Here is a 23,951-nt window from a genome sequence, read left to right on the forward strand (position 1 = left end):
TATTTCTTTCTGCGTGGGTCCGGCTTGCTATATATCGAATTGGTAATCGTGCTCAGTAGCCATGGAACGGACGATGGGCGGATGGGTGGGTTGGTGTGAGTTCAGGTTCAGTTTTATATATCATCTAGCTTTACACGTTTGCAAAAGTTGGGTCGGCATATAGTAGGGGTTTTTGCATACTGAGTACTACTAACTATATTTAACTTCTTTTTTCCTTTTTTTCTTTTTTTTTTTTTTTTTTTTTTTTTTTTTCTCTCCTCTTGTTGAGGGCGTTGGGGGTGGCTGAGTATAAAAGATGGAGGACTATTTTATATTCACTTAATCACTTAATAGATATATCTATATTTAGTTCTCCCTTACTGACGAACACTGCATTAGATAATGATTCAGCTAGGGGAGTAGGAATACGGAATATGGTATTGATAATGCAATCATCATTCATAACTCATCTAACAGCTAATACAAATTCTTTCTCATCATACTATCATACTGTCATAATACAATGCCATCTTCATAAGGCTTGAAAATTAGAAAGATGAGAAAAAGATAGGGGGAAAAAAAAGAAGAAAAGAAAAATAGTAAAAAGGAATAGATCAGAAAAGAAGAACAGGAAAGAAAAATAACGCCATCACCGCGGCCCCGGAAACAGGTTATTAATGTTTCTTTTCTCTTCTGGGCCAACCGAATAGGAAATTCATAAATAATACACGTAAGGTAGGGCTTCGCTGACGCCACGCCTATCTAGAAGAAATCAATCTATTTGGCGTGGTCGATCAGTTCAGCGTAAAGTGGTTCGGGGATCTTCCGGACGATCAGGACGGTTAAAGCGATGATTTCTTTGGCGTCGAGGGGTGGGAAGGATCGGAGAATCTTGTTCGGACTGGAGTGATGTGTCAGATGGGTCTGGATTTGGGTGGCAATGTGTGATGGGTCTGGAGTTTGGGGGACAGGTTTCTTGTTTTGACATTTGTTTTCTTTTATTGTTCTATTTTTCTTTTTGCTTTTTTCCTTTTTTTTGTTGCTAGGGTTGAGACGTGACGTACCTTGGGCTTTCGAGGATGGTATCTCTCATTCGGATAAGTTGGGCAACAATGCATAGGATGTTTAGATGTGGGCCGTACGCGAATAAAAAGTCCCAGAGATGGAGGACCTCAGGCAAAGGTGGTGTACAGGCGCACATGGTCAACACGGATGGGAACGCGTAGAGTTCTGCCTGCATACCCTTTGAGAAGAGGTATGAGGCGAGCTTAGGTTCGACGATCTCTAGACATCGGTCCACTAGACGGAGACCGCGATGAACCCCGTCCATGGCGCCGCGAATATAGCCCGGACATTCGCGGGTGATGAACGAGTGGAACAAAGCAAAGGCCTCCACTTCACTGCGCGCGGCGTAGAGAAAAGGGGCGCAGAGGACGTTCATGCCTTGTACGTAGATCGCCGAGTCGCTAGTGATGGTGCTGCTGCGGCTGTTGCTCGATGTTGTCACTTCCGGGCTAGATTCTTCCTCTGCGATGCTAGGGGGCGTGTTGATGAGAAGCTCCATTTCTCGACGGCGGGACGTTGACAAACGAGGTTTTCTGGCCTTGTTCTTGTTCTTTGCGTCGTGAATTTTCCATGCTACCGCGTTGAGGAGTCGGATGAGGCTTGCTTCCGTGACACGGCGTTTGAATAAGGGGTCGGTGGCTAGCGTGCGGAAGGTGTCGTTGCGAATTTTTGTATAAGCTGGTGAGCGGCCGCGGTGGATGAGAGAGAGATATTCGTCTGTTGGAACAGGGGGTATATCCAGAAGTGCCAACCATAGATACACGCGATACGATGACTGGAATTAGGGTTAGTAGCTATTCTAGCTCCAGGCGACAGAAAACATACCATGCCGTCAGCATCCGCTTCTACCCTCGTGGACAAAATCAAGTATCTCAGCTCTTGTAGACCCTCGCGGACATTTCCCTGTTGTGGTCCATCCCGTAACAATGCCTCCAAGACCGATCTCTTGATGCCAAAACCCGAGCCAGTTTTCCTTCCCGATCGTCGCTGGGTTCCGATGGCAGGAGGCTCGCGGGTTGAGGCATCGCTATTCGATCGAGCTCGACGATGTGTGCGTAGGCGCAGCGGCGAATCTAGCTGAGTTGGCTGAGAAAGCTCCTCAGGTCCAGCGGAACTACGGGCGCTTGAGGGTTGGGAGAGCTGAGAGGACGAGAGAAGTTGATGGGACTGGATCTTGCGCAGACTTCGCATCGTTCGCGGCGATGGTGAACCCGCCAAAGCGGCCAGGTTAAGTTGAGCCTGAGTGGGTTGGGAGGCCATGTTGGGTTGCTGTCGGTCTTGTCGTTTTGTCGGGTCGGCGAAATTCATAGCTTGTCACAAGTACTAAGCATCTTTATTACTTGGTGGATTGACGAAGACGAACAACCAAGTCAAAACGGACCGGGGGGAGGGTCCATGAATTAAAAACCCCCTATGAGATCTGTTAGTATAGTTTCGAAGATCTTTTTTCTTTTTTTTTCTTTTTCCCTTCTTGACGGGGGCAAGGTGGAATGCGGGGACACGCGACGCGCTGCAAGCAATAATTTAAAATGAATGGAATTATTTTATCAAGTTACTTTTCCCGGAGTTTGGTTCAGTTGCTATGGTGTTTGAGTGGAGCTTTCAACCAAATAGTCCCGCAACTATACAACCATTGTGACCTGCCTCGTCCCTTAAAATAAAATTAAAAAATAAAATAAATAAAATAAAACCAACTAGTAGTAGTAGCTATAATAGTCTCGTATACCTATATCTCTCGGACAAACAGGATCACATTAATTTGCCACTCTGAGACGTCTCATGTAGCACCGTCGCGTCATATCCAGGGTCGTCCCACCTAAAAAGCACTAGAAATAGATGGATACATGCGGAATAAAGCTTCCAGAGCTATATGTAAACAATAGTCGTCAAATCCGTTAACGCCAGAATCCAGTCATTGAACGGTAAATCCAAGTGTCAAGCTTCCTGCCGTCCATTTGCTTGCCCATTCTGGGTCCCTCCCAAGACCCCATCGACAAAGTCCGGGTATCTAAATACCTCCCCTCGCTTCGCTCCGCCAGGACCCTTACTGCTCTTTCCTCCGAAAGCCCTGCGCCCGGTAAACCCATTCAGAACTTCATTAATCTCTCGTTCGGTGAGCGGAAGCTCTCCGTCTTCCGGAGCTGTGTGCAAAAGAGCGTCGCGAAGTTCCCCAACGTTGATCTGGCCGCTGTCGTCCTCATCAAAAGCGGCCAATGCATTCATTAGTTCTTGGCGCGAAGATAACGGAGCGAGTAGGCTGGACAAGATGTTCAAAAATGTGGGGAAGTTGATGGTTTCAGGGCTTCCCGGAGGGAAGAAGTCGTGTAACATAGACGGGTCTTGACCTGTTCAACACAGTAAGCTTGGTGCCTCCCTACCTCGTTATCCATGTTTTGAGAAGGTGTCCTCGACAACATACCGACATTTACAAGCACATCTGCGACATCATCCTTGTTCACCGATCCATCATTATCACGGTCGAGAACCTGGAAAGCCTCTCTAATTTCTCGGAGTTGCGCCGGCGCTAGTTTTGAAGCTGCATCAGATGATCCCGCCGTCATGCCCGTCAGCCGGGCACCCACCCTCGGTGACCTATCCGGCGAAATGGCCTCTCTGGTCGGCGATGCGGATGGGGACTCTCGAGAAAATCGGGGTTGCGGAATTCGATCTCTGCTGGTTGGTGAGGCATCTTCGTGCTCGACGGTATACGATTGATTAAGTTTGCTTGGAGACACTACCGGCGTGTATCCTCGGCTCGGTGAACTCCCCGGCGTGGTAGGACGGATCCCTGTGGGCGGAGAGTTTGGCGTAGAGGGACGACGGAAAGGAGAAGCACGAGGAGAGCTGAAGGATAACGGCGACGGTTTAAAGGGAGTATTTGAGGTGACCTAGGCGCACCATGGTGAGCTTGGCAATGGGGAATTGTGGGGGAGAAAACACATTATCCGTACCATGATGCAGGTACCCCCAAGGGTGGATGATTAGGTTAATTTGCAAAAGGGTATGTATGTATGAATGTATGTATGTACTATCGAATCCAACAACCAGTAGTGTCGAGAGAAGTGTAATAGTAGATAGCGACCGTTGCGATAGGCGCGGGGGAGTACTTCAACTGTCGGTGGCAGCGGTGGGATTTATCAGAGATTCAATTGATATCGACGATAAACTGGAATGCTAAATAAGTTTCCCAGAAGGGTAAAGCACCCAAACAAGCTGAAGCAAACAAACACATCGGCGTCAAGTCGGCCCGACCGATCGATGGGCACGTGCGGGGAGCTTAATCCGGAGTAGAAGCAGCATGGAGGCATTCCTGGAAAATTAAGAAGTGAGACCCGAGTCAGTCTTGACGATTTGGACAGCAATTGACATGCGACCCGTCATGACCTTCCATTCTATCCGCAATTGAGTCTACGATCATGGCGATTGTGGTGTTTCCGTGGAATTTCCCCGCTGTGGATCTCCAAATCTAAGGCTTCTTTTTATCCAAACTTCCCCTTTACCCCCTGAATCGGATGAATTACATGGTCGATCAATCAACTAATCTTCCGACGGGATCTTTTCAGCGTGGCGAAACCGGCCTTATTTGACCATGACAGCTTGACTTACGAGTCGCAGACGGTCTCCTTGGAGTAATTGATCCAGTCATTGTTGATCAATTAATTCGGAGGAGCATGCGGTTATTCCTTTGTTGCTCGTCTCCATTGTGCCTTGGCCACCAGAAACGCCCCGTTGATTTGCCCGCGATTTAATCCGAAACATACCTCCCAAATTTTTGTCTCCTGAATAGGAAAATGAGCCTCACACTCCCTCATCGACCATCCGATGACGCTGCTCGTTCGCTTCCGACGTCCAGTTCTTCCAAAAGCAATGGCATACCCCGGTTATCTCCCTCCCCGTCGTTCGTCCACAACCGATCCGTGAGCAACTCCGGTTTATCCGTGCGTGGTTATGAGCCGAACCTCGCTGCTCCCCCTGCATTTAGACCGCGGAAATGTAAATCGCAATATCCTCGTGATTCATCAGAGCGCCATGTCGAATATATACTTGTTGCCTCCTTCCACATTGACCGGGGCCCCATCATGGAACATCAGTACCCCGCCCCTATCAGCGGGGACGAAAGCATGTTGGCTGAACTGATGCTCCCGGATCAAACTCATGTCCGAAGCCAGGATTGGACAATCTTTTTCTTGCACAAGGACTCAAGTGCCGACCAGGACGATGACGACTCAGTGGGGGCAAAGAAGAAGAAAAAGAAGTCCAAAGCATCCCATGGCGGCGATGGGACTGGCGGCAGTGACGAGGATCAAGATGAGTCTGGCAAGGAAGAGGAGAGCAGTGATGATGAGGATGAGGGTGGCGAGGGACCGCCGTTGATGTATGTTCTGAATCTTGTAAATACAAAGCAAGACCATACAGTTAAAAGGTATGTCTCTTGGTCCTTTCTCGACGCACAACACGACTAAACGAATCACAGAGGTGCGGTTGTGAAGGCCATGGCTATATGTACACGCCACTCGTTCCTCCATATCTATAAGGTAGGTCACCGTCTGACAGGAGGCCGGATCTTGTGAACTAACACGGCAACAGCCCTTACTTCTTCTAGCCCTAGAAGACTATTTCAAGAACCCTTATCTGGAAACGCTAGCCTCGTTGTACAATGCTTTGAATGCCATGGATCTTTCTTTGCTCCCCAAGCTGTCTCTCTTGGAGCGACAGATATTACAGGCTAGCAACTGCAAGGATATGTTTATCGAAAAGTTCGAGCAGATGATCCGTCAGCGAATTGAGAGTGAAGGAGAGTCATCCGACTCGGACTCCCCAGCTTCACCCAGGAAGCCGGCAGCTAAGTACACGCTTCCACGAGATACTCATGAGTTTGAGTCCAAAATTGTTTATAATGATATTCCTATTCCGGTCAAGGTACCCACGGTGATCTGGCCTGAGGTTGTGGGAGATTTCTCTCTCATCAAACTCATCCAAACCTTCTCCGGCCCTCATAGTACTTCCCCCCAGCCCTTTCCAATTCACCCTCACCTTACTACCAGCGGTCCCTATACCCATCCCATCATAATTCTTGTCAACGCGATGTTAACCCAAAAACGTGTGGTGTTTTTGGGCCATAATCGCCCTTCAGGAGAGGTTGCAGAGGCAGTGCTGGCCGCTTGCGCACTCGCATCAGGTGGGATCCTGCGTGGATTCACCAGACATGCGTTCCCTTACACAGATCTGACCAAAATTGATGATCTCCTGAAGGTTCCCGGCTTCATTGCCGGTGTGACCAATCCCACATTTGCCAATCATCCCGAGTGGTGGGATGTGCTCTGCGATCTCCCTACGGGCAGAATCAAAATCAGCAGTCATGTTGAGCCTGCACCGATCACCGAAGGACTCTTGTATTTTCAACAACAAGCCGCGTTGAACCATCTCCACGCCTCGAACTTAAACTCTGACCCTACCGGAGACAATCTATTTATGGAAGATGTTCAGCGCAGCATTACCAATCGCCATGGCGAAAATGCTATTCGAGCCAAATGGCGTGCCTACATTTTAAAGTTCGCACGCGTTGCTTCTGCCTTCGAGGAAACCGTGTATGGCGCCTCGAATCTCTATATCATCGGCCCCAATGAAGAGCTGTCCCCGGAAAGCCCCAGCGGGGTTCAAGCGGACCCCTTAGACCCTACAACACTGCGAGGACATGGCCACGTCTGGCCTGACGAGATATCGAAACAACGCGAACTGATGGCATCGGTCTCCCGAATCGAAGGATGGCGGACAACGCGCTCGTATTACTCTTTCATCCAAGATATCGCTGCAATTTATTATCCTACGCGGCCGATTATTAAACCAGACCTTCACCACCACCATGAACGGCTCCGGACCTTAAAACTGTCTCCGCCTGAAGCGGGGGCTATTTATATAGCCTTTTCCTATGCTGTCAAAGACTACGCTGGCATTTGCCAGCTACTAACGGTCACGCCGGAAAATCAAGCCGGCCTTTTTTATCTGAGCATGGGACTCTTCCACCCTGATCAGACGGTCCGCGAGGCGACAGTGGACCTCTTGGAGCGGATCAGTAAACACCCTGCTGGCCAACACTTTTGGAATCAACTTAACCGGTTCGCAAAATTGGCCTTTTTCCGAGTAAAGCGCGAGCGAGACGCATCGCAGAGCCCCATTTCCGGTCCAGAGATGGGATTCGGAGCACCCCAGAGTCTGGTTGGGGTGGCGATGGGTGACGGGCTACGGTGAAACTCAGTGGCTGCCTCTTCGAATATGCGATTGTTGAGGTAGCTGGGTCTCATGCCTCACCCCTCCTCCCAAGTCTCTTATATGCCTCTTTTAGATCGTTTCGCTTGACTGCTTGACCACTTATACCCAAGATACCAGAAAATCTACCAAGATATACATCATGATTATGACCGTTTTATAGCCCCCACTTCTTCTTGTCATTTATTGGATACGTTTTACTCGATTGTTTTCGATATATACCTCTTGACGAGCCCCAAGGCACATAACATTAGCATATGACGAAGGATTGGGATGATATTTGATGTCTTACGTTTGATTCCGTGTCGATATTAATACATAAATATTACACCTTTCAGTCATACGGTTGAGTACACAGATCGGGATGTAGACTGAAGAAATGATATGTAATGATTGTAATAGGTTCGAACAAACCAAATAAATACAGGTATAAACATTAGAAAAGAGATATCCAACCAAGCGGGAATAAAAGAAAGAAGCAACCGCTGTCATAACCCATAACCGTGACCTGAACGAGAGTCCGAAGTAAAAGAAGAGAGGAATATATACTTCTCCACAGCTCAAGAAGATCGAATAAGGAGCGAAAGAAAAGAAGAAGAAAAGAAGCAGGGGAACAACTAAACCCACCCCCAAAGACTCACCCCAACACTCAAAGCAACAACCCACACCATTAAAAACCCATCCGGCCGACGCCCCGACCACGTCGCCGCCGACGACTCCCCATCACCCGCAACAGTGATATTAGCATTCGCAAAGCTAACCCCACACTTCGAATTAATAGACCTCGCAGAAGGCAGATACGAGTGAGCAAGCGGCTGACCGCTTTTCTGCGCCCATTCGCCGAAGACATCCATGGAGGCCTGGACGCATTTGTTGCAGGTGGGATAAGGGGCGTTGGTGATTGCGCTCCCGTAGGGGATGAAGTAGACGTCGTAGTCGGAGGGGTTTGAGCTGTTCGTGGCGGCGTCGACGAAGCAGTAGTCGCCTGTGCTGGGGTTCTTGAGACACGAGGCGCGGTACATGGGTTCGTAGATGATCATGTCCGTGTAGGCGTCTGTCACGACCGGGTTGCCGAGGTCGTAGTCCTTGCCGCAGGCGTCGGATTTGGTGATGCGTGATGCGAGGTCGGTCATGAAGGACGAGCATTGGTCTACGTCGGCGGCGCAGGAGAGGTCCAGGAGGTGCGAGGTTGCTGGGGCGGATTTGAGCGTTTGGAAGAAGGAGCTGGAATCCCGGAGGAGCATGGAGATGGCGTAGCAGTTGGTGAATTTGGTGTCCGAGAGAAAGTTTTTGAAGAATTTCGGACAGCTGTCGGACGTGAAGTTTGTCGAGAGGTTGGTGTCGAATGGCGTTGGCGTCTCACTGCTGCTACTGCTGCTGCTGCTTGTCGATCTTTGGGATAGTGCTGGTTGGGAGTTGTTGTCGTTGTTCTCGCTGGTCTGCGAGTTCTCCTCCAGTGCGATGAGGATGGGCGAGTGAGTTGCGTCTGCTTCTTCAGGACTGCTGTCTAGCTGGACGGGGTCCCATGCCGCACGTTCCTTGAGTGGAGAATCAGATACATCTTGAAGATCGTCGCTGACGATCTCGCCGCTAAGCGGGAGATCGAGAGCGTTGGTAGAATCTAAATCTGTCCGGACGGCGGATGGGATCACGGATGCAACAACGGATGGGACTGCAATGACAGTCAGAAGTAATTGGCGAAGACTGGGCAATTGCGTCCGTCGGCGAGGACACATATTGCTGATCTGCATAGTTCGGCTTTCCGACGCTCGGACAATGGCATTTAATCGGAATTTCATTGCGATGGCAGAAGTTGTAAACGAATGGCTTGCCGCAAAAGGGCATGTAAAGGAGTGTCGGTAGGAAACAGAAAAAGAGAGACGAAAGGTGAGATTATTATTATTATTATGAAAGGGGCATGGTAAGAACGATCACCGCGGTACCTGGCCACACATCTGGTGGTTGGGAGCGAGGAGGCCTAGTAGTAGTGGTGGTGTTGCAGAGAAGAAGATGAAGTTTAAAGAGAGAACTATCATGTAAAAATCCACTCGTGCTCCAGTCCCCAGACTTATAATTAATTACGGTTATTAAAACGACACCGACTTGACAGGCAAAAAGAGCCAGCCAGGAGAAAAGGGGAATTTCAAGGAATAAAGGCAGAGGAAAAGAATGGTTCTGGACCCGACACTAGACGGGGGTTTATTCTTAGTAGCTTACGGCTCTTATCATTGGTGCTCCCCCGTGCCCTATTGAATTTACATTAGGTACATGGAAAAAATTAAGTAAGTGAAAAAATTGGGAAGAAAAAGGAATGAAAATAGTAATAATCAGAGGAAAAAAGAGAACCAAAATTCAGAGAAATCTAACTCAATTCCTTCATTCCGGATATTGAGTTGTTCTTCCCTCATGTCAGGGTTAGCAAAGTCACGGTATGTTCTGAACCTTACTTGCCTGATTCTAGACTTTGACAAGGAAAAAGAAAAAAAAAAGGCATCCTTGCAGGAGGTGCCAAGTCAACAACCCATTCATACTTGGACAACAACAACAACAACAACAACAACCACGGACGCATTTCATTCTCCGTCTGTGCCGTTCTCCACCAAATACACTCCGGGCACGGTGCAGTTCTCATTCCTATCCTATCACTGCTGGATCTGCATCTCTACATCCTCGTCTCTTTGTTTCTCCTGAACCAAGCCAGCCATGCTCCACAGCTCATTCATCTCGAATTAGAAAAAGAGCCTCCATTGGGTGGTTTCCCAATGCATCCATGGCAGCAGAGAAAAGTTTTGGTCGGGACCAGGCCGACATCCGATCGATTAGGACAACCAGACCGCTTAGAGCCCACTGCATCCATGCTCGGTTACATGACCATCTCCACGTTGATCAAACAGACCATAGCAGGAGGTGAATCTCCACCTCTAGAATATCCCGTACGAGGTCCCATTCATGCCGGTCGGTCTACCAGTCCACGACACTGAACCGAGGGAGAGTGGAGAAGAGCGGAGACCAGATCGGGCGGAACAGCAGGCACGCGAAACAACCAGCGACTCGCTTGGATGGTTCGGCCCAAAGTTACCCTTTTAGGTGGTCCCCTCAACAGTATTTTGGTAAGGGTTGTTGTTATACAGTTCCGAGCCGCCAAGTTATAACAAATTTCACGCTGACGGAAACGAGGAATTATATAGGAAAGGAAGTATAACTTTATTTTTGCGAACATATCCAGCTTTTGAAGCCTCGCAAAGCAACGCAACCACATTAAAAAGCCCTGGCCGCGCTCCGCGGAAAATGTCACGCATATCTTGCTTCCTACGGCTTAAGTCGCTGCACAACAGGCTACAGTTGTTGCAGCGGGGCGGAACACTCCAAGGAAAGGAGTCCTCCCAACAGAGGAAAATGCGGATTGGTTAGAGCAAAAGAGCTCGGGAGTACTGTTTGTTTCAGCTTCCTCCTTATGACTGCAGCTACCCACCTTCCGTCTAATTCGGAGTTCTTCTCGTTCAAGGGTTGCTTGCCACTTGACATACGGTTACCGGCCCCGTCTCCCTCAGTGAAAGAATCTAAAGGTTTACCTCTCTTCAGTACACTTTCCATGTCTGCTGCACCCGCTTCCTTCAAAGCCATACAGCATTCGAACCAGATCTCATGAAAATATAACGCATAAGCGAAAGGGCTATTCCCAAAGATGTCCAAGCGAATTGGGTCACAACCAGCCCAAGGCAGAAAACAAGGCGTTTCTTCCCCAGATGCCCGTCGAGAATGATCCCGGACAGACCAGTTCCTGTGAAGCGGCTAGCCAATGGTAGCACTGCTTCAGCAAAGGTGGCCGTGATGTACAGCTCTGCATTCTGCTGAAGAAGTTCTTGAATGAGAGCTACACCCTGTACATTGGGGATGGTGGCCTTTCAAAGAGGGTGGATCTGTCTGCACCTTAGTACTCAGTGTTGTAACCGAGGCGAATTGGTGGACTTATCTGATCGATATATCACTCCCCTCCATCACCTCTAGTTCAGCACGCGAACGACCGACGGCAAAGTGTAGCGGGTTGCTAGGCATAGCAACAGGGTAGGCATCGCGACCTGCTCTCTATAAGAAGCACACAGTCTCGTTGAGACCGTGACTTGAACAAGTGTAATCAGCTTTTCAATACAGTACCAAAGGGAAGCGAAAATGTCAAAGATACTAACGCCATCCCTGCGTCAGAGGTTAGTTGGCAAGGAGAGCAAAGGATTAGGCATACGAATTGTGTCCTTTCTAGCAGCTATGGTTCGGATCTGTTCGCCTCGTTTATCATAATCTCGCATATATATGAACGCATCACGTCTACGGCGGTGTACTATAACAAAATCAGCACACGTAGAAGGACCCATGGTAAATTGAGATATATGCTACCATATACATACAATAGGCAGATGAAGCCCTGGCCTTATCGGCCCGATAAGCATATCGGATGGAAGTCGACAACCGGAGCTACCAGCCAATCAAGGCCCAGAGAATCCATCCCACTTTCTCTGTCCGACTGACTAAGAAACTTATGGATAGTGACATGGAACTCTTTCTGACTCTTTACGAACGGTGGTACCCTATCGTTGAATACTCTTGGTTTGAGGCCTTGTTCACTGCTATTGACGGCCTCTTACTCTGACTTCAACTGAGCCCTTGGAGTCTTTCCATCTCCACTCTTTCATCATGTCCGCAGACTCTCTAGTCCCCGAGACTCGGGTCCTTGCCATTGCAAGCCATGTAAGTCGTTCTGTCAAACGTGGTCATGGTCGCCATAGAAGGCCAGCATGATTAATGCGTTACATACAGGTTGTCTATGGGTAGGTGTCTCCGTTGTTAAGATCTGGATCAGACATCATCCCGCAATGGTTCCCCGAGGACCATCTACTTGAGCAAATCATGACTCGATCGCTAATTTGAGAGGTTAGTTATGTCGGGAACAAAATGGCAACACTTGTCATGCAACTACTAGGCTGCGATGTTGCCGCGTTGAATACCGTTCATTTCAGTGAGTCATTGCCCACGCTTCCCTGCTAGGCCTGAAACTAATGAGATTCCAAACAGGCAACCATACTGGCTACAGGCAATTCAAAGGCACGAGGGCAACAGCTGAGCAGATTACTGAACTCTATGAGGGCCTATGCCAGAGCCATTTAACGGACTTTGACGTCATGCTGTCCGGCTATGCGCCCAGCGCCGCAGCCGTCGAGGCTGTAGGGGCTATCGGCATGGACCTGCAGCGCAAGGCTGAGAAGAACCCTGGTTCTTTCTTCTGGGGTGAGCACGGTCCACGGTGCACATCGAGCGTCCTCACTAATAACCCATAGTCTTGGACCCGGTAATGGGCGATCAGGGCCGCTTATACGTGAACAATGACGTGGTACCGGCCTATAAAAAGATCATCCCCCACGCGGACCTAATTCTCCCCAATCAGTTCGAAGCCGAGTGAGTTCAACTAACCCTATTTTCTCAGAACGTAACTCATACCTCGTAGAACCCTATCTGGAATGAAAATTTCCTCCCTCAGCACACTAGCAGAAGCCATCACCGCCATCCACGCAACCTACAACGTCCCCCACATAATCATCACCTCCGTCGACCTGTCCAAATTCACCCAATCATCCTCACCACAGACCACCCCACCAGACAGCCTGACAGTCATCGGCTCAACCACCCGCTCAGACGGCTCCCCCCGTCTCTTTCGCATCGACGTCCCCGCCCTGGACTGCTACTTCAGCGGCACAGGCGACATGTTCGCCGCGCTCATCGTCGCCCGATTTCGCGAAGCCGTCTTCGCCGCGGACCCCCAGCTCCGGACCACAAAGTCCTGGGTGTCCCCCGACGATGTCGCGGCTACGGAACTCCCTCTTGCGCGAGCGACCGTCCAGGTCCTGGCGAGCATGCACTGTGTGCTCGAGAAGACGATGGAAGCGCGCGATGCGGAGCTGCGGGCGGCTGATACCAGGGGCGATGAGCTGCTTGGTGAAGAGGAGAGGCTGAAGCGGGAGCATTTGCGGAAGAGTAAAGCCGCTGAGGTGAGATTGGTGAGGAATGTGCAGTATCTGCGTGAACCGACGGTGGTGTTCCAGGCGCAGGAGTGGAGGAAGGAGGATTTACCCGCCGGAAGCCAATAGATTAATCTTTACTTGTCCTGTCTATGTAACGTACGATAGATGAGAACTAGATGATAAACATGTACGGCTAGCATATATACTCATACTTTAACTATTCATGGGCCATGAAAGTCTAATGATCTAATAGATCGAATCACATACTTATATCAACACCAGTCTACACCACCCCAACACAACATTCCCAAAAGAGACAATAATAAAAGAAAAATGCAAGTTCTTTTCTATATATCCAACGCCATGTATATGATAAAAACCCACCCCATACAAACCCAATCATATCATCATTAGTTAGTACCAGTGCTTCCAAAACCTCCCGCACCACGCACACTCTCCTCCAACTCCTCCACAACCATAACCTCGGGGGTATAAATCTGTCCCACAAATCAGCACTCAGCACACAGTAACACCCACAGAATCAAGAGAAGGATCAAGTCCAAGGAAAAAGGAGAGAAGAGAACATACCCTCTCAATAATAAGCTGAGCAACCCTATCCCCAGCCTTCACGGGAAAATCGACCTCGGAGTGGTTGAACAGGAGAACCTTCACCTCACCACGGTAATCGGCATCAATGACTCCGGCTCCGGTATCGATGAAGTGTTTCGCTGCGAGGCCGCTGCGGGGTGCGATGCGGCCGTCTATGTTTTTGTCATGCGTTAGCAAATATCCATATATTCTTCTCACGTTCATTCAACCAGTCAAACCATTCAGTTTCCCATCACAGCTCATGAAATAGGATAGAGATAGAGAGAGTAAGGGTTAAAAACATACAAGTTCCCTCCGGCACAGCAATGGCAATACCCGTATCAACCAGAGCCTTCCCCCTAGCCGGGATAACCGTCTCCTTAGCAGCGTAGACATCATATCCGGCGGCGAAGGCCGAGCCACGGGTCGGGGCGCGACCGCCCTCGTTCAGCTTCTTGATGAGCAGCGGGGGCAGAGGCTGCGAGATAGAGGTGACGGGGGTGCTGTTGGTCATTTTGGACTGGTCTTCGGTGGTGTTGGGCTTGGGACGCTTGGCGAGAGGTGAGGTCGGGAGGGAAGGGGGTTCTCTTGTTGTTTGTTGTTCGGGTGGAGGGGGAGTGGTCTCTTTGGTCATGGTTGTGAAGAGGTTTTTGAGATGGTTGAGGTGATTTGGTCGCTGCGGTGTGTGGTGGTGGATCGTCGATGTGGTAATGCGCGTGTAGACGCGCAGCGCGTTTAATGGGCTTGGCTTTGGCATGGTGTTTGGGTGGTTTGCATTTCTCAGGATTAACCTAGGCGGTGGTGAAGAGGTAATCAGGGAGGATGGATTGCAAATTTTGTTAATTCGAATGGGTGTATGGCCCTTTACGAAATATACTGCATGTAAACAGGGTCTGGCCAATAGAAAGGAGTATGTAGTGGTAAGCTTGGTACTGCTGTAATGGAAATTCCACTTAGGTCCAGCAGCTGTGCAGGTTACCGACGCCCCGCAAATGCCAATGAGGTAGTATTGCTGTTTAGCCTCGGTCCGTGGTCGCCGACGCTGAACTGGACATTGGCAATTGATCTTCCTGCATTTATTGCCGGACCTCCTGTCTTCAGAATGATCCCGCTAACATCCCTGCGAACTAGGTATCTAGCTCGCAGATAACTATCAATACTCCCGGAAATCAATCCCATTTGTTTGTTTATCATTGCTATATCTATCGGCCATGGCTGGAGCGGTGCGCCAACCAATTGATATCCCGTCCCTGGAGCGGTATCTTAATCAGAATGTCCCTGAGATCCAGACACCATTAGATGTGAAACAGGTAAGCACAGTGGGACCAAATAAAGTGTGGTCGATGGGCACAAGCTGACACCCCACAGTTCTCCTTCGGACAGTCCAATCCAACTTATCTGCTGACCGGCACCGATGGAAGGCAGTACGTCCTGCGCAAAAAGCCCCCGGGCAAGCTCCTGTCCAAGACCGCGCACAAGGTCGAACGCGAATATAAGGTCATCCACGCACTAGAGCAGACGGACGTCCCGGTACCAAAGGCGTACTGTCTCTGTGTGGATAGCAATGTGATTGGGACCCCGTTCTATATCATGGAGTTCTTGGATGGTCGGCTATTTACCGATCCTGCCATGCCGGGAGTCAGTGCTGAGGAGAGAAACGCATTGTATGTTTGATTACCACGCGTCATCCGACCATGGAGTCCCGATTACTAAGAACCTTGTAGGTGGAAGGCAGCGGTGCAGACCCTGGCAAAATTCCATCGAGTCGATCCCAAGTCAGTTGGTCTGGAAACTTTCGGAAAGCCGTCGGGGTACTATGATCGGCAGATCTCCACCTTCTCAACGGTGTCCAAAGCGCAGGCTCAGGCGGTCGACGTTGAGACCAAGGAGCCAGTGGGGGAACTTCCGCACTTTATGGAGACGGTGCGCTTCTTCTCGAACAAGTCTACTCAGCCGAAGGATCGCGGCACGCTAGTCCATGGCGATTACAAGATCGACAATATGATTTTCCATAAGACTGAACCCCGCGTCATCGGTATCCTGGACTGGGAGATGGCTACGGTGGGGCATCCACTATCCGACTTCTGCAACCTCACGAGTCCGTACTATCTGGATGGCACCGACCACACGACCGACCAGTTCCAACCTGGCCGGATACCTGGATTGCCCAGGCGTGAGGACTGCGTGCGGTGGTATCGCGAAGTGGGGGGATGGGACCCAACCCCGGACCTCCCCTGGGGAGACGCCTTCTTTGCCTGGAGGCTCTCGATTATCCTTCAAGGAGTCAAGGCTCGGTATGCATTGAGGCAAGCCAGCAGTGCCCAAGCGCACGAGCATGCGAAGAAGACCACCCCGTTCGCGTTGGCCGCCTGGGAACGGGTCAAGGCCGTCCAGAACACAATGCGTCAAAAAGGCAAACTGTAGCTTTTCTGCTACGCATCCAATCTCCTCCGACCGCTAAAATGAACCTAATGTGGACCCTGCCCGTAGACCTGTGGCGTGTAGGCCAACGAAGTATATGCGATAAGCAGAGGGGATGGCTGGCAGAACCTGGGACGAGGGGTAGTCATTGGTGCATGAGGGCCCGTCGCGTATTCATAGTTTGTGATTTATACCGAAACCCATACATACGCAAGCACGATAATGCAAGCTCAGGTAGATGACGAATAGAGACTTTTGTTCCCAAGATGGCAGGCGTAAGCCCAAGCAGTTGTCGACGTAATTGGCAGGATTTCTACATCAATCCTTACCGTTGGAAGCATTCGGGTGACAAGCAGATTTGTGTCCACGATCGGAGATTCGGAAGCTGACTCGTATATGCGCCCAGGATTGGGTGGTCCAGTGAGCCGCTTGGGCCATGATAATTGGGTGCGGCTCATGTGCTTTGTTTTCTTCGTTGCCTCATGTAAGGGTTAAAAAGGCGGGTAAGAAAAGAAAACATCGGGCAAGTCCGGGCTGAGGAACCGACCATTGAACAGCTACTGCTACAGTCACGACATCACATCCCATACATATATCAAAGCAATAGTTCTACGTGCTAGGAAGTCCAATGCTACCCTAACTGAACATGACAAACCAACAACAGGTCCTGACGAAGAGTCTCATGAGGGGATTGACGGAGAAGCGAGGGCTACCTAACTTTTAGTCCTTCTCCCTCTCTCCCTCGCTCTCCTTCTCATTCCCTCCGTCTCCATAATCACAGTGGGGTTTGACCCTCACCTTTCTGCGGCGACCAGGATCAATCTCACCCATTGGCCCACACCGTTGAATACCATCCCACTTGACAAAAATGCCCCGATCGAGAGATCCCTGCAGACTCATCGTTCGATGGCCGAAACGGCGCCTCACCTCCAGGTGCGAAAAAAAGAAAAAAAAATATGAAATGATCAACTCGGTGCTTACCGGAAACAAATTATCCATATGATGTCAATAACGGATCACGTTATGAGCGTCAGGAATGCTTGATAAATTAATTGACACAGGAAACTAAGATGGTTGGGGAAGGGATGTGACCCTGGTTAGTTTTTGTCTTTGGTTGTATCCATTCAGATGAAAATGGGGCCCGGAGCGGGCCGCGTTTGTGCTTGCGAGAAATAAATCCATGAGTGAGACCTTTTTTTCAGTCATACTACCTGTCGGGAGTGCAGGCATCCGATTCCTGTGTCCGTTAAAAACGGAGTATAACCAAGTAGACGGGGATATATAGAATCCCCACCTACCGAGAACAGGAGGAAAAGGATTGAAGGATGGTAGTTTGTTTGACTTCTTATCGAGTTTACAATTAAACCTTTTGCCACTAGACTCGATAGTGGCCGTTGGGAGAGAGGAAAACAAAAGGAAAAAAGAAAAGAAAAACAAAAAGTCTAGGCAGCATCGAATGTTAAGAGGCTGGAAGTTGAAAGAGGGGCTTTGGGTTCCCGGCCAATTGCCAATATTAGGGCGGAGCATCCATGGGTAAATGTTGGACAGAGAAAATCTGCCCAGGTCCTGCATCCTGCTGATGGATCTGCAATCACTCAGAGGCGAAGAAAGATCTGCGAAAGGGTTCCAAGATTGGAACTCCGTCCACCATTCGGAAATCAATCGCAATCGTTGATACAAGATCGAACGAAGCATAGAGAAATAGAAGTAAAATTCAACCAAGATCGCTCGGGGAAGATATACTTTATGCGGTGGATGCCTTATTGTTGGAGCTATTCGTATTCGTGGCTTGATGCTTGTTATTATACTAGCGCTAGAATCCATCTAGACGAACATCAGCGACGCCCACTTGATCGCTAAAAGGTTGATTGTGCACGACGTAGGAGGTAGTACCGTCGATGCATAATGACTTCTCTGGTCACCCCAAGCCCATGAATAACTCCTACTGGCAACTTACAGCAAGTAGTGCAATCCTAAGTGGAGACCGGTCCAACGTGGGGCTACATCTCTGGCCCGATCATCTCCTGCAGAGTGACAGGCGTAGCACGAAATTGCCCCCTCCTTTCGCTCTGAGTCTCTCTCACACACACATACTCTCTCTACTGACCCTCAAGTCTAACTTTGCTTCCGTACAGCCTCACACCGAACACGCGTGATTCTTCAGGACCACGCTAAACTTGCTGCAATAGTGCCCATCCCCATTTCCTATCGGGATCCTGACTGGTTGCAATCAGAATCAAACGGGCAGATGGGGCCCAGTCTATGGTTCCAGGGTGCTACCGTAGTCGTACACTACCTACTCCGTACTAGTAGAGAATAGCAAAACAAGATTAACATCATGGACGACCTGATCATAATTATCCGAAGAGATCTCAACCCAACGTTCAGAAGGATGATAATGGGCCTTGTGTTGGTCACTGATGACGGGGATTCGCTGGTTAAGAATAAAGCCCTCGGGGGTCATGCCCCTTTTTACTCTGTCCTTGGTAATCTGAGTCCTGGTTCTGGATTTATTTTTTATTTTCTTATTTTTTTTTTTTTTTTCTCCAAGTTATTTACCCCTAATTATTGATTACGATTACTTCTCCTCTTTTTTTGGGGGGTTTTTGGAATTTTTATTTATTTTCCCCCCGACGCACAAAACGCTTTGATCCGGTCGATTCAGGGTTGATGACTAGTGAGCCAGGAGACTAGACTGGAATAAGTAGTTCTAAGGTTGCGTGGCGGTCAAGCCAACAAGGGAGTTAAAAGCCTTGTCGCCTCAAGACTTAGGCTATTGCGGAAGACGTATCGGAGAAATTGTGCTCTTGGAGGGATGACTAAGGCAATAGTGGACGGTAGTAACACAGGGATAAATTAACTAAAATAACATGGACTAGAAAGTAAAAAAAAATAAAATAAAATAAAATAAAATGTGAGCAAAGAAAAAGATTAGACACGATTAACTGCATGGCGAAGAATGGCCACATCAGCGATGAGGTCAGTCATCGATCTAGCTTTCCAATTTTGAGTCACCCCGGGTCAATCATCTTCAGATGAACAACAAGCGAGTGCCCAAGGTTCTATGGCGGTTCGATGCAGAGAACAGTTCAGCCTCCTCGTTTTGGCCGCCTGGTCCCCGCCAATCACCGTGCATCCGCGGAGAGCCTCAAAAGTGTTCCGGACCGTTTGGGTTTAGTGTGATGTGGAACTGCGGCTGGTTCGGCCTCGTGGACGTGCCATGAAGAGGGCGATTGTCAGTAGGAGCCCGAGAGAATTAATGTGGGAAAAAATGAAGAAAAAAAAGAACTCGGATATGGTCAGGATGGAAATTCTCTCTTCTGAATACTATCCATTTCTACTCTTCTCCCCTCTGAGTCAAATCTTCTATTATACTGGATCTGGAGAACGATCGTGGATACCTCACTAAGTACTTTTTTCTTCTTCAACTGGTGTCTGGTCTCAGGTCACTCAACTTAACCTCTTGTCTGTCTCTGAATTTCCTCCCCTGGTTGCTCACCCCCACTTTTCCTTTTGGCGCGTCTAGAGTCAGCTTCCAGCCCGCCGTCCCCCTCCGGCCGTTTCGACCTATTTTACTATTTATTTCTTGGAATTCAATTCCGAAACTGTCAAGAGAGGGGGGACCGTCTGGATTATCCTTCCCCCCAGAGGAAGGCTAAAAGGTTCGAATGACGGAAAGTAGACAAATGTTGACCTGACATCGCATTGCTGGTGTCTCGCTCGTTGCTTGTTCTCCACCCAAGGCCCGGGTTCCAGCTCGGCCGGTAGTGGATCTCCTTCAGATTCCTTTTCTCCTCAATGAGAAGAATCCTAGCTGACTTAACTAAGAATCCATCCTGACTGTGTCCAATCTCTCTTTTTTTTTTTCATTTTCAATTTTTTCCCTTTTTCTTTTTTAATTCTCTGCGACGACCCCCTTCTCGGGTTTCGACCCTCGCTGACCGCTTCGAACTAAAAAGCCAGCCTTTTGCCAGGCGGTCACTCCCGCTCCCAGTACTATTAGCTTCCTTTCACCAGCCGTTTCTCGACCATCATTATAATTTTATTATAATAGTAATGCTCTCTTAATGCCATTACTATTATTGTGATCGTTATTATCCTTTGGTCTTCCTGGTTCCCCCATTATTATTGTTCCTATTATTATTGTCAATTTCCCTTCTCTTGGCTTGTCCATCTGACAATCATTGCTCCTGCAACCCACACGGGCGCCGCCGCTGAGATTATTATGCCTGTGCCATAAACCACTGTTGTTTTTCCTCTCGCCCCCCCCACTTGTTTCCAAGCCGGCGGCTACTACTTGGGTCGTCGCGTGGATTATCACCACCATTCTGATCGTCGCCTATCTTGGATATCGTCCCATCCTCATTATCCCTCTCACCAATTTTTGGTGCGCCTACTCCCCACAAACCCCTTGGGATTTGCGGTTCTCAATCTCATGCGGACGGCGCATCATCTCCGTACCCTCAATCGTGACGTGCAAATTGTCTCCGATTGAGCCTCATCTTTAAAGCCGGCGGGTGCCTGAATTCTGCCGTGTACTCCGTGTCTCAAGTTCCTTCAGCAGGTGAGCTTATTCTGCATCTTTAATGAGCTATCTTTTGTTCCTGTTCCTGTTCCTGTTTCTTTTATTTATTTGTTTATTTTTGATTTACCCTGTCTACGGTAAGAGCGGCAAAATCGGGGGCGTCTTGAGGGTGAAAAAAATCCAAGACTCCACACCCCAATAGTGCACCTCATTCCTGTTCTCTGTTAGGAGGTCTCCTGCACGCACCACCGATGTCGTGGTGATTGGTCTAATGTCAGGTGGTTGACCCGACATGGTAGCACTCATGGGGTCTCCATCTTTTCTGACATCGGAGCTTGATTGATCCCACAACGTCTCTGGGAGTGGGTTATTGCTTGTCTTATTAGTCGCTGCAGCCGTAGTTGGATTGTTATTTTCTTCTCCCCCTCCCCATTTGTCCTTGTTTATTCCCAACTTTGGTCTGGATTTTTGTTTGCTATGGTCTATACATGTTACGAATTCATCGACATCCTTATCAGTTCCCTGCTCAGCGATTGTTCTCAGCCTTCTAGTCTGATTCTTTTCTCAAACTTCTTGCTGGGCGCGAACTAACAGGCAACAGGATATCTGGGGCTCAGTCGGGTGGCCAAGCGCACCCCAGTTGTTTATTTTCTTTATTGCACATTCGCTAGGCGGGCAGTCAGGCTCTGAGCCGGTGTTTCAACGGGTTCAGAGCAAAGGGTGGTCTCAAAAGGCCGGAGTAAACTATAGAAGGTGCGGCGCACCTGATGCGTCAAAAACCGCCGCCTCCATGACAGAATCATATGATCCCGACGAGGACCGTCGTTCTCCAGGGCTGGAGGCGACCAAGCCGGATTATAAGCCCCACAAAGATCCGACTCCTCCTTTTTTGATCAAGGAGACTAAAGAGCCCGAAGGCGAATTTAAATATTCTCCAGGCGAGGGAACACCGGACTGTTCCCGTAAGCCTCAATCGAACCCATACAGGCCCGAATCAAGCGAGGCCAACTCGGTGCTGATCAGCTATATAGACCCTAACCGACCTGATATTGCCAACTATGAGAGATCTGATCCACTTCGCCCAGAGCACTTCCGTGATATCCTCTGTGATGATTTGCTGGAGAGGCCTATTGTTAAGCCTGAGAAGCCAAAGCTAGAAAGCCCTGTGGTGGAGCCGGCAAAACCTAGAGAGCCTCAATCAGAGACGGATGCAAGTGAAGCAGCTAAGCGCGCTCTTGCACTGTTAGAGCTGCCAAAGCCCATTGATGAACCCTTGGAGCCTCCAGAGATCCCGGTGAAATCACACATCCCTTCTCCTGAGAGGCGTCCTGGCGTGAAAACGGATATCCTGTCTCCAAAGATTTCCCAGCCACCGCCGCCTGCCCTTCCCAGTATCTCGGAGAAGAAACCATTCAGTCCGCCTTTAAGCCAATACACAATCTCCGTACATCCGTCGCCGGACGTGCTGCCCCCGTTTCACTCCCCTGACAATACCACCACCCTGCCCCCCATTCAGACTGCACTACGTGGGCTTGCTCATGTCAATGAACCCGCTGTACGCGTCAATGGCTCATCTCCCTATTCTCTGCCACCCGTCACAGCGAGTTCTCCACCGGGACTTAGGAGTGACCCTGTCTGGGAGCATCAACGACCAAGCCCTTTCGTTCCTCCTCCCCAGATCCCTCCTAGCCCTTACTCGCATTTGTCACCTGCGAGTACCAAAGACTTGTCAGCCGTGTCGTCTCCGGCAACGCAGAGCTCGTACTGGAGACCTCAGAAATCCGACATACCTTATATTACATCCACCTATGACATCACACATTGTGAAGCAAAAAGCCCGGCCACGAGTTACCCAACACCCACAGACCAAACTCCAGGGGGCACGTGTGAACGGACACCATACAATCCAAGTCCGCAACACAATGCGGCTGTCGCCTCAGGAGCCTACAAATGTCGGCATCCGGGGTGTACCGCTCCGCCTTTCCAAACTCAATACCTATTAAAGTAGGTCTCAGCACTTCGCCATCATATATGACTCTCGTTATTCGTTGAGTGTTTTCAGAACTCAAGCTGATACAGAACAGCTCCCACGCGAATGTTCACTCGCAAGACCGTCCCCATTTTTGTCCCATTGAGGGTTGTCCTCGCGGAATTGGCGGGAAAGGGTTCAAACGCAAGAATGAAATGATCCGACATGGCCTGGTCCATAATTCCCCTGGTTACGTGTGTCCGTTCTGTCCAGACCAACAACATAAATACCCACGACCCGACAACCTCCAGCGGTAGGCTTCCCCTGGTTTGCTATGCGTAACGGTGTTGAAGTTGCTAACGGAATCAGACACGTGCGGGTCCATCATGTGGACAAAAACAAGGATGACCCCCAGCTCCGGCTCGTCCTTTCACAAAGACCAGAAGGCAGCGCGCGAGGGCGCCGCCGTCGGATCAACCCTTGATTGAATGTTTATATGAAATGCACATCATACGTATCGACTTCTGCCTGTGAGGAGATGGCTTTCTCACTATTATCGAGAATGACGCGGTCATCTTCACGATGTTTTTGCCTTCTTTTCCCCCGCCTTTTTGATGTACACTGTGCATGCATTATGAATCTCTGCAATATTTCTCATACCATTCTCTTTTTGTCTTGTCCGTTGTTTACTTGTTCGAGATACCAGATGTCTAGAGTTACGAGCCACATTTATCGTTTGTCATTCGTTTCATGCCCGGATATACGCTACGTTTTATGAAGAAGCGTGGGATTGTACAGGAATCAGGATTCGAGGTTGGGCGTCTAGTGAAGGTTTTTTTTTTTTTTTTTTTTTTTTTTTTTTTTTTTTTTTTTTTTTTTTCTAAATCATTTTTATTGTTATTTCTTTCTTCCAAAAAATCCGCTATGCTTCATTTTTCGTTTCAGGAGATGGAATCCATTCCCATCTCTTTTTCTTACGAGTCCGTCTAGGGAATAGCGGCGTCGTTTCGCGGAGATAGTCATGAGACTCCATTGTCTATTCTAGGAGTCAAAAGTGATAGCCAGCTGAACTAGTTGACAGAATTACACGTGTCATCGACAAAAGGAAAATCGTCTAATAATACAG

The 23,951-nt window shown here is 49.1% G+C and overlaps 8 protein-coding genes across 8 annotated transcripts; 4 read left to right on the forward strand and 4 right to left on the reverse strand.

The window, feature by feature from the left end:
- Positions 1 to 756: 756 nt before the first annotated feature.
- AO090005000785 (TBC domain-containing protein) lies at positions 757 to 2,352 on the reverse strand (the record flags this gene model as incomplete). The annotated part of the gene is made up of 3 exons (XM_001817755.3): positions 757 to 880; positions 1,044 to 1,819; positions 1,870 to 2,352. 3 exons carry the CDS (start codon positions 2,350 to 2,352, stop codon positions 757 to 759), a joined length of 1,383 nt encoding a protein of 460 aa, XP_001817807.3.
- A 627-nt stretch (positions 2,353 to 2,979) lies between these two features.
- Positions 2,980 to 3,605, reverse strand: AO090005000784 (putative calmodulin; the record flags this gene model as incomplete). Its single annotated transcript, XM_001817754.3, has 2 exons — positions 2,980 to 3,389; positions 3,464 to 3,605. 2 exons carry the CDS (start codon positions 3,603 to 3,605, stop codon positions 2,980 to 2,982), a joined length of 552 nt encoding a protein of 183 aa, XP_001817806.3.
- Positions 3,606 to 4,835: 1,230 nt separating this feature from the next.
- On the forward strand, positions 4,836 to 7,293 carry AO090005000783 (AFI1/MesA family protein; the record flags this gene model as incomplete). Its single annotated transcript, XM_001817753.1, has 3 exons — positions 4,836 to 5,467; positions 5,519 to 5,579; positions 5,632 to 7,293. The coding sequence occupies 3 exons, from the start codon at positions 4,836 to 4,838 to the stop codon at positions 7,291 to 7,293; spliced, it is 2,355 nt and encodes a 784-aa protein (XP_001817805.1).
- Positions 7,294 to 7,928: 635 nt separating this feature from the next.
- On the reverse strand, positions 7,929 to 9,110 carry AO090005000782 (uncharacterized protein; the record flags this gene model as incomplete). The annotated part of the gene is made up of 1 exon (XM_001817752.3): positions 7,929 to 9,110. One exon carries the CDS (start codon positions 9,108 to 9,110, stop codon positions 7,929 to 7,931), a length of 1,182 nt encoding a protein of 393 aa, XP_001817804.1.
- A 3,148-nt stretch (positions 9,111 to 12,258) lies between these two features.
- AO090005000781 (pyridoxal kinase) lies at positions 12,259 to 13,448 on the forward strand (the record flags this gene model as incomplete). The annotated part of the gene is made up of 4 exons (XM_001817751.3): positions 12,259 to 12,322; positions 12,379 to 12,591; positions 12,642 to 12,759; positions 12,809 to 13,448. The coding sequence occupies 4 exons, from the start codon at positions 12,259 to 12,261 to the stop codon at positions 13,446 to 13,448; spliced, it is 1,035 nt and encodes a 344-aa protein (XP_001817803.3).
- A 284-nt stretch (positions 13,449 to 13,732) lies between these two features.
- AO090005000780 (uncharacterized protein) lies at positions 13,733 to 14,544 on the reverse strand (the record flags this gene model as incomplete). The annotated part of the gene is made up of 3 exons (XM_001817750.3): positions 13,733 to 13,819; positions 13,911 to 14,083; positions 14,217 to 14,544. 3 exons carry the CDS (start codon positions 14,542 to 14,544, stop codon positions 13,733 to 13,735), a joined length of 588 nt encoding a protein of 195 aa, XP_001817802.1.
- Positions 14,545 to 15,121: 577 nt separating this feature from the next.
- AO090005000779 (phosphotransferase family protein) lies at positions 15,122 to 16,334 on the forward strand (the record flags this gene model as incomplete). Its single annotated transcript, XM_001817749.3, has 3 exons — positions 15,122 to 15,220; positions 15,279 to 15,574; positions 15,635 to 16,334. 3 exons carry the CDS (start codon positions 15,122 to 15,124, stop codon positions 16,332 to 16,334), a joined length of 1,095 nt encoding a protein of 364 aa, XP_001817801.1.
- Positions 16,335 to 20,917: 4,583 nt separating this feature from the next.
- AO090005000778 (uncharacterized protein) lies at positions 20,918 to 23,309 on the forward strand (the record flags this gene model as incomplete). The annotated part of the gene is made up of 5 exons (XM_023233943.1): positions 20,918 to 20,993; positions 21,528 to 21,818; positions 21,888 to 22,860; positions 22,941 to 23,138; positions 23,195 to 23,309. 5 exons carry the CDS (start codon positions 20,918 to 20,920, stop codon positions 23,307 to 23,309), a joined length of 1,653 nt encoding a protein of 550 aa, XP_023089098.1.
- Positions 23,310 to 23,951: the final 642 nt, after the last annotated feature.

This window comes from Aspergillus oryzae, chromosome 1 (genome assembly GCF_000184455.2).
Source record: "Aspergillus oryzae RIB40 DNA, chromosome 1".
In the NCBI taxonomy this organism is placed as follows: Eukaryota; Fungi; Ascomycota; class Eurotiomycetes; order Eurotiales; family Aspergillaceae; genus Aspergillus; species Aspergillus oryzae.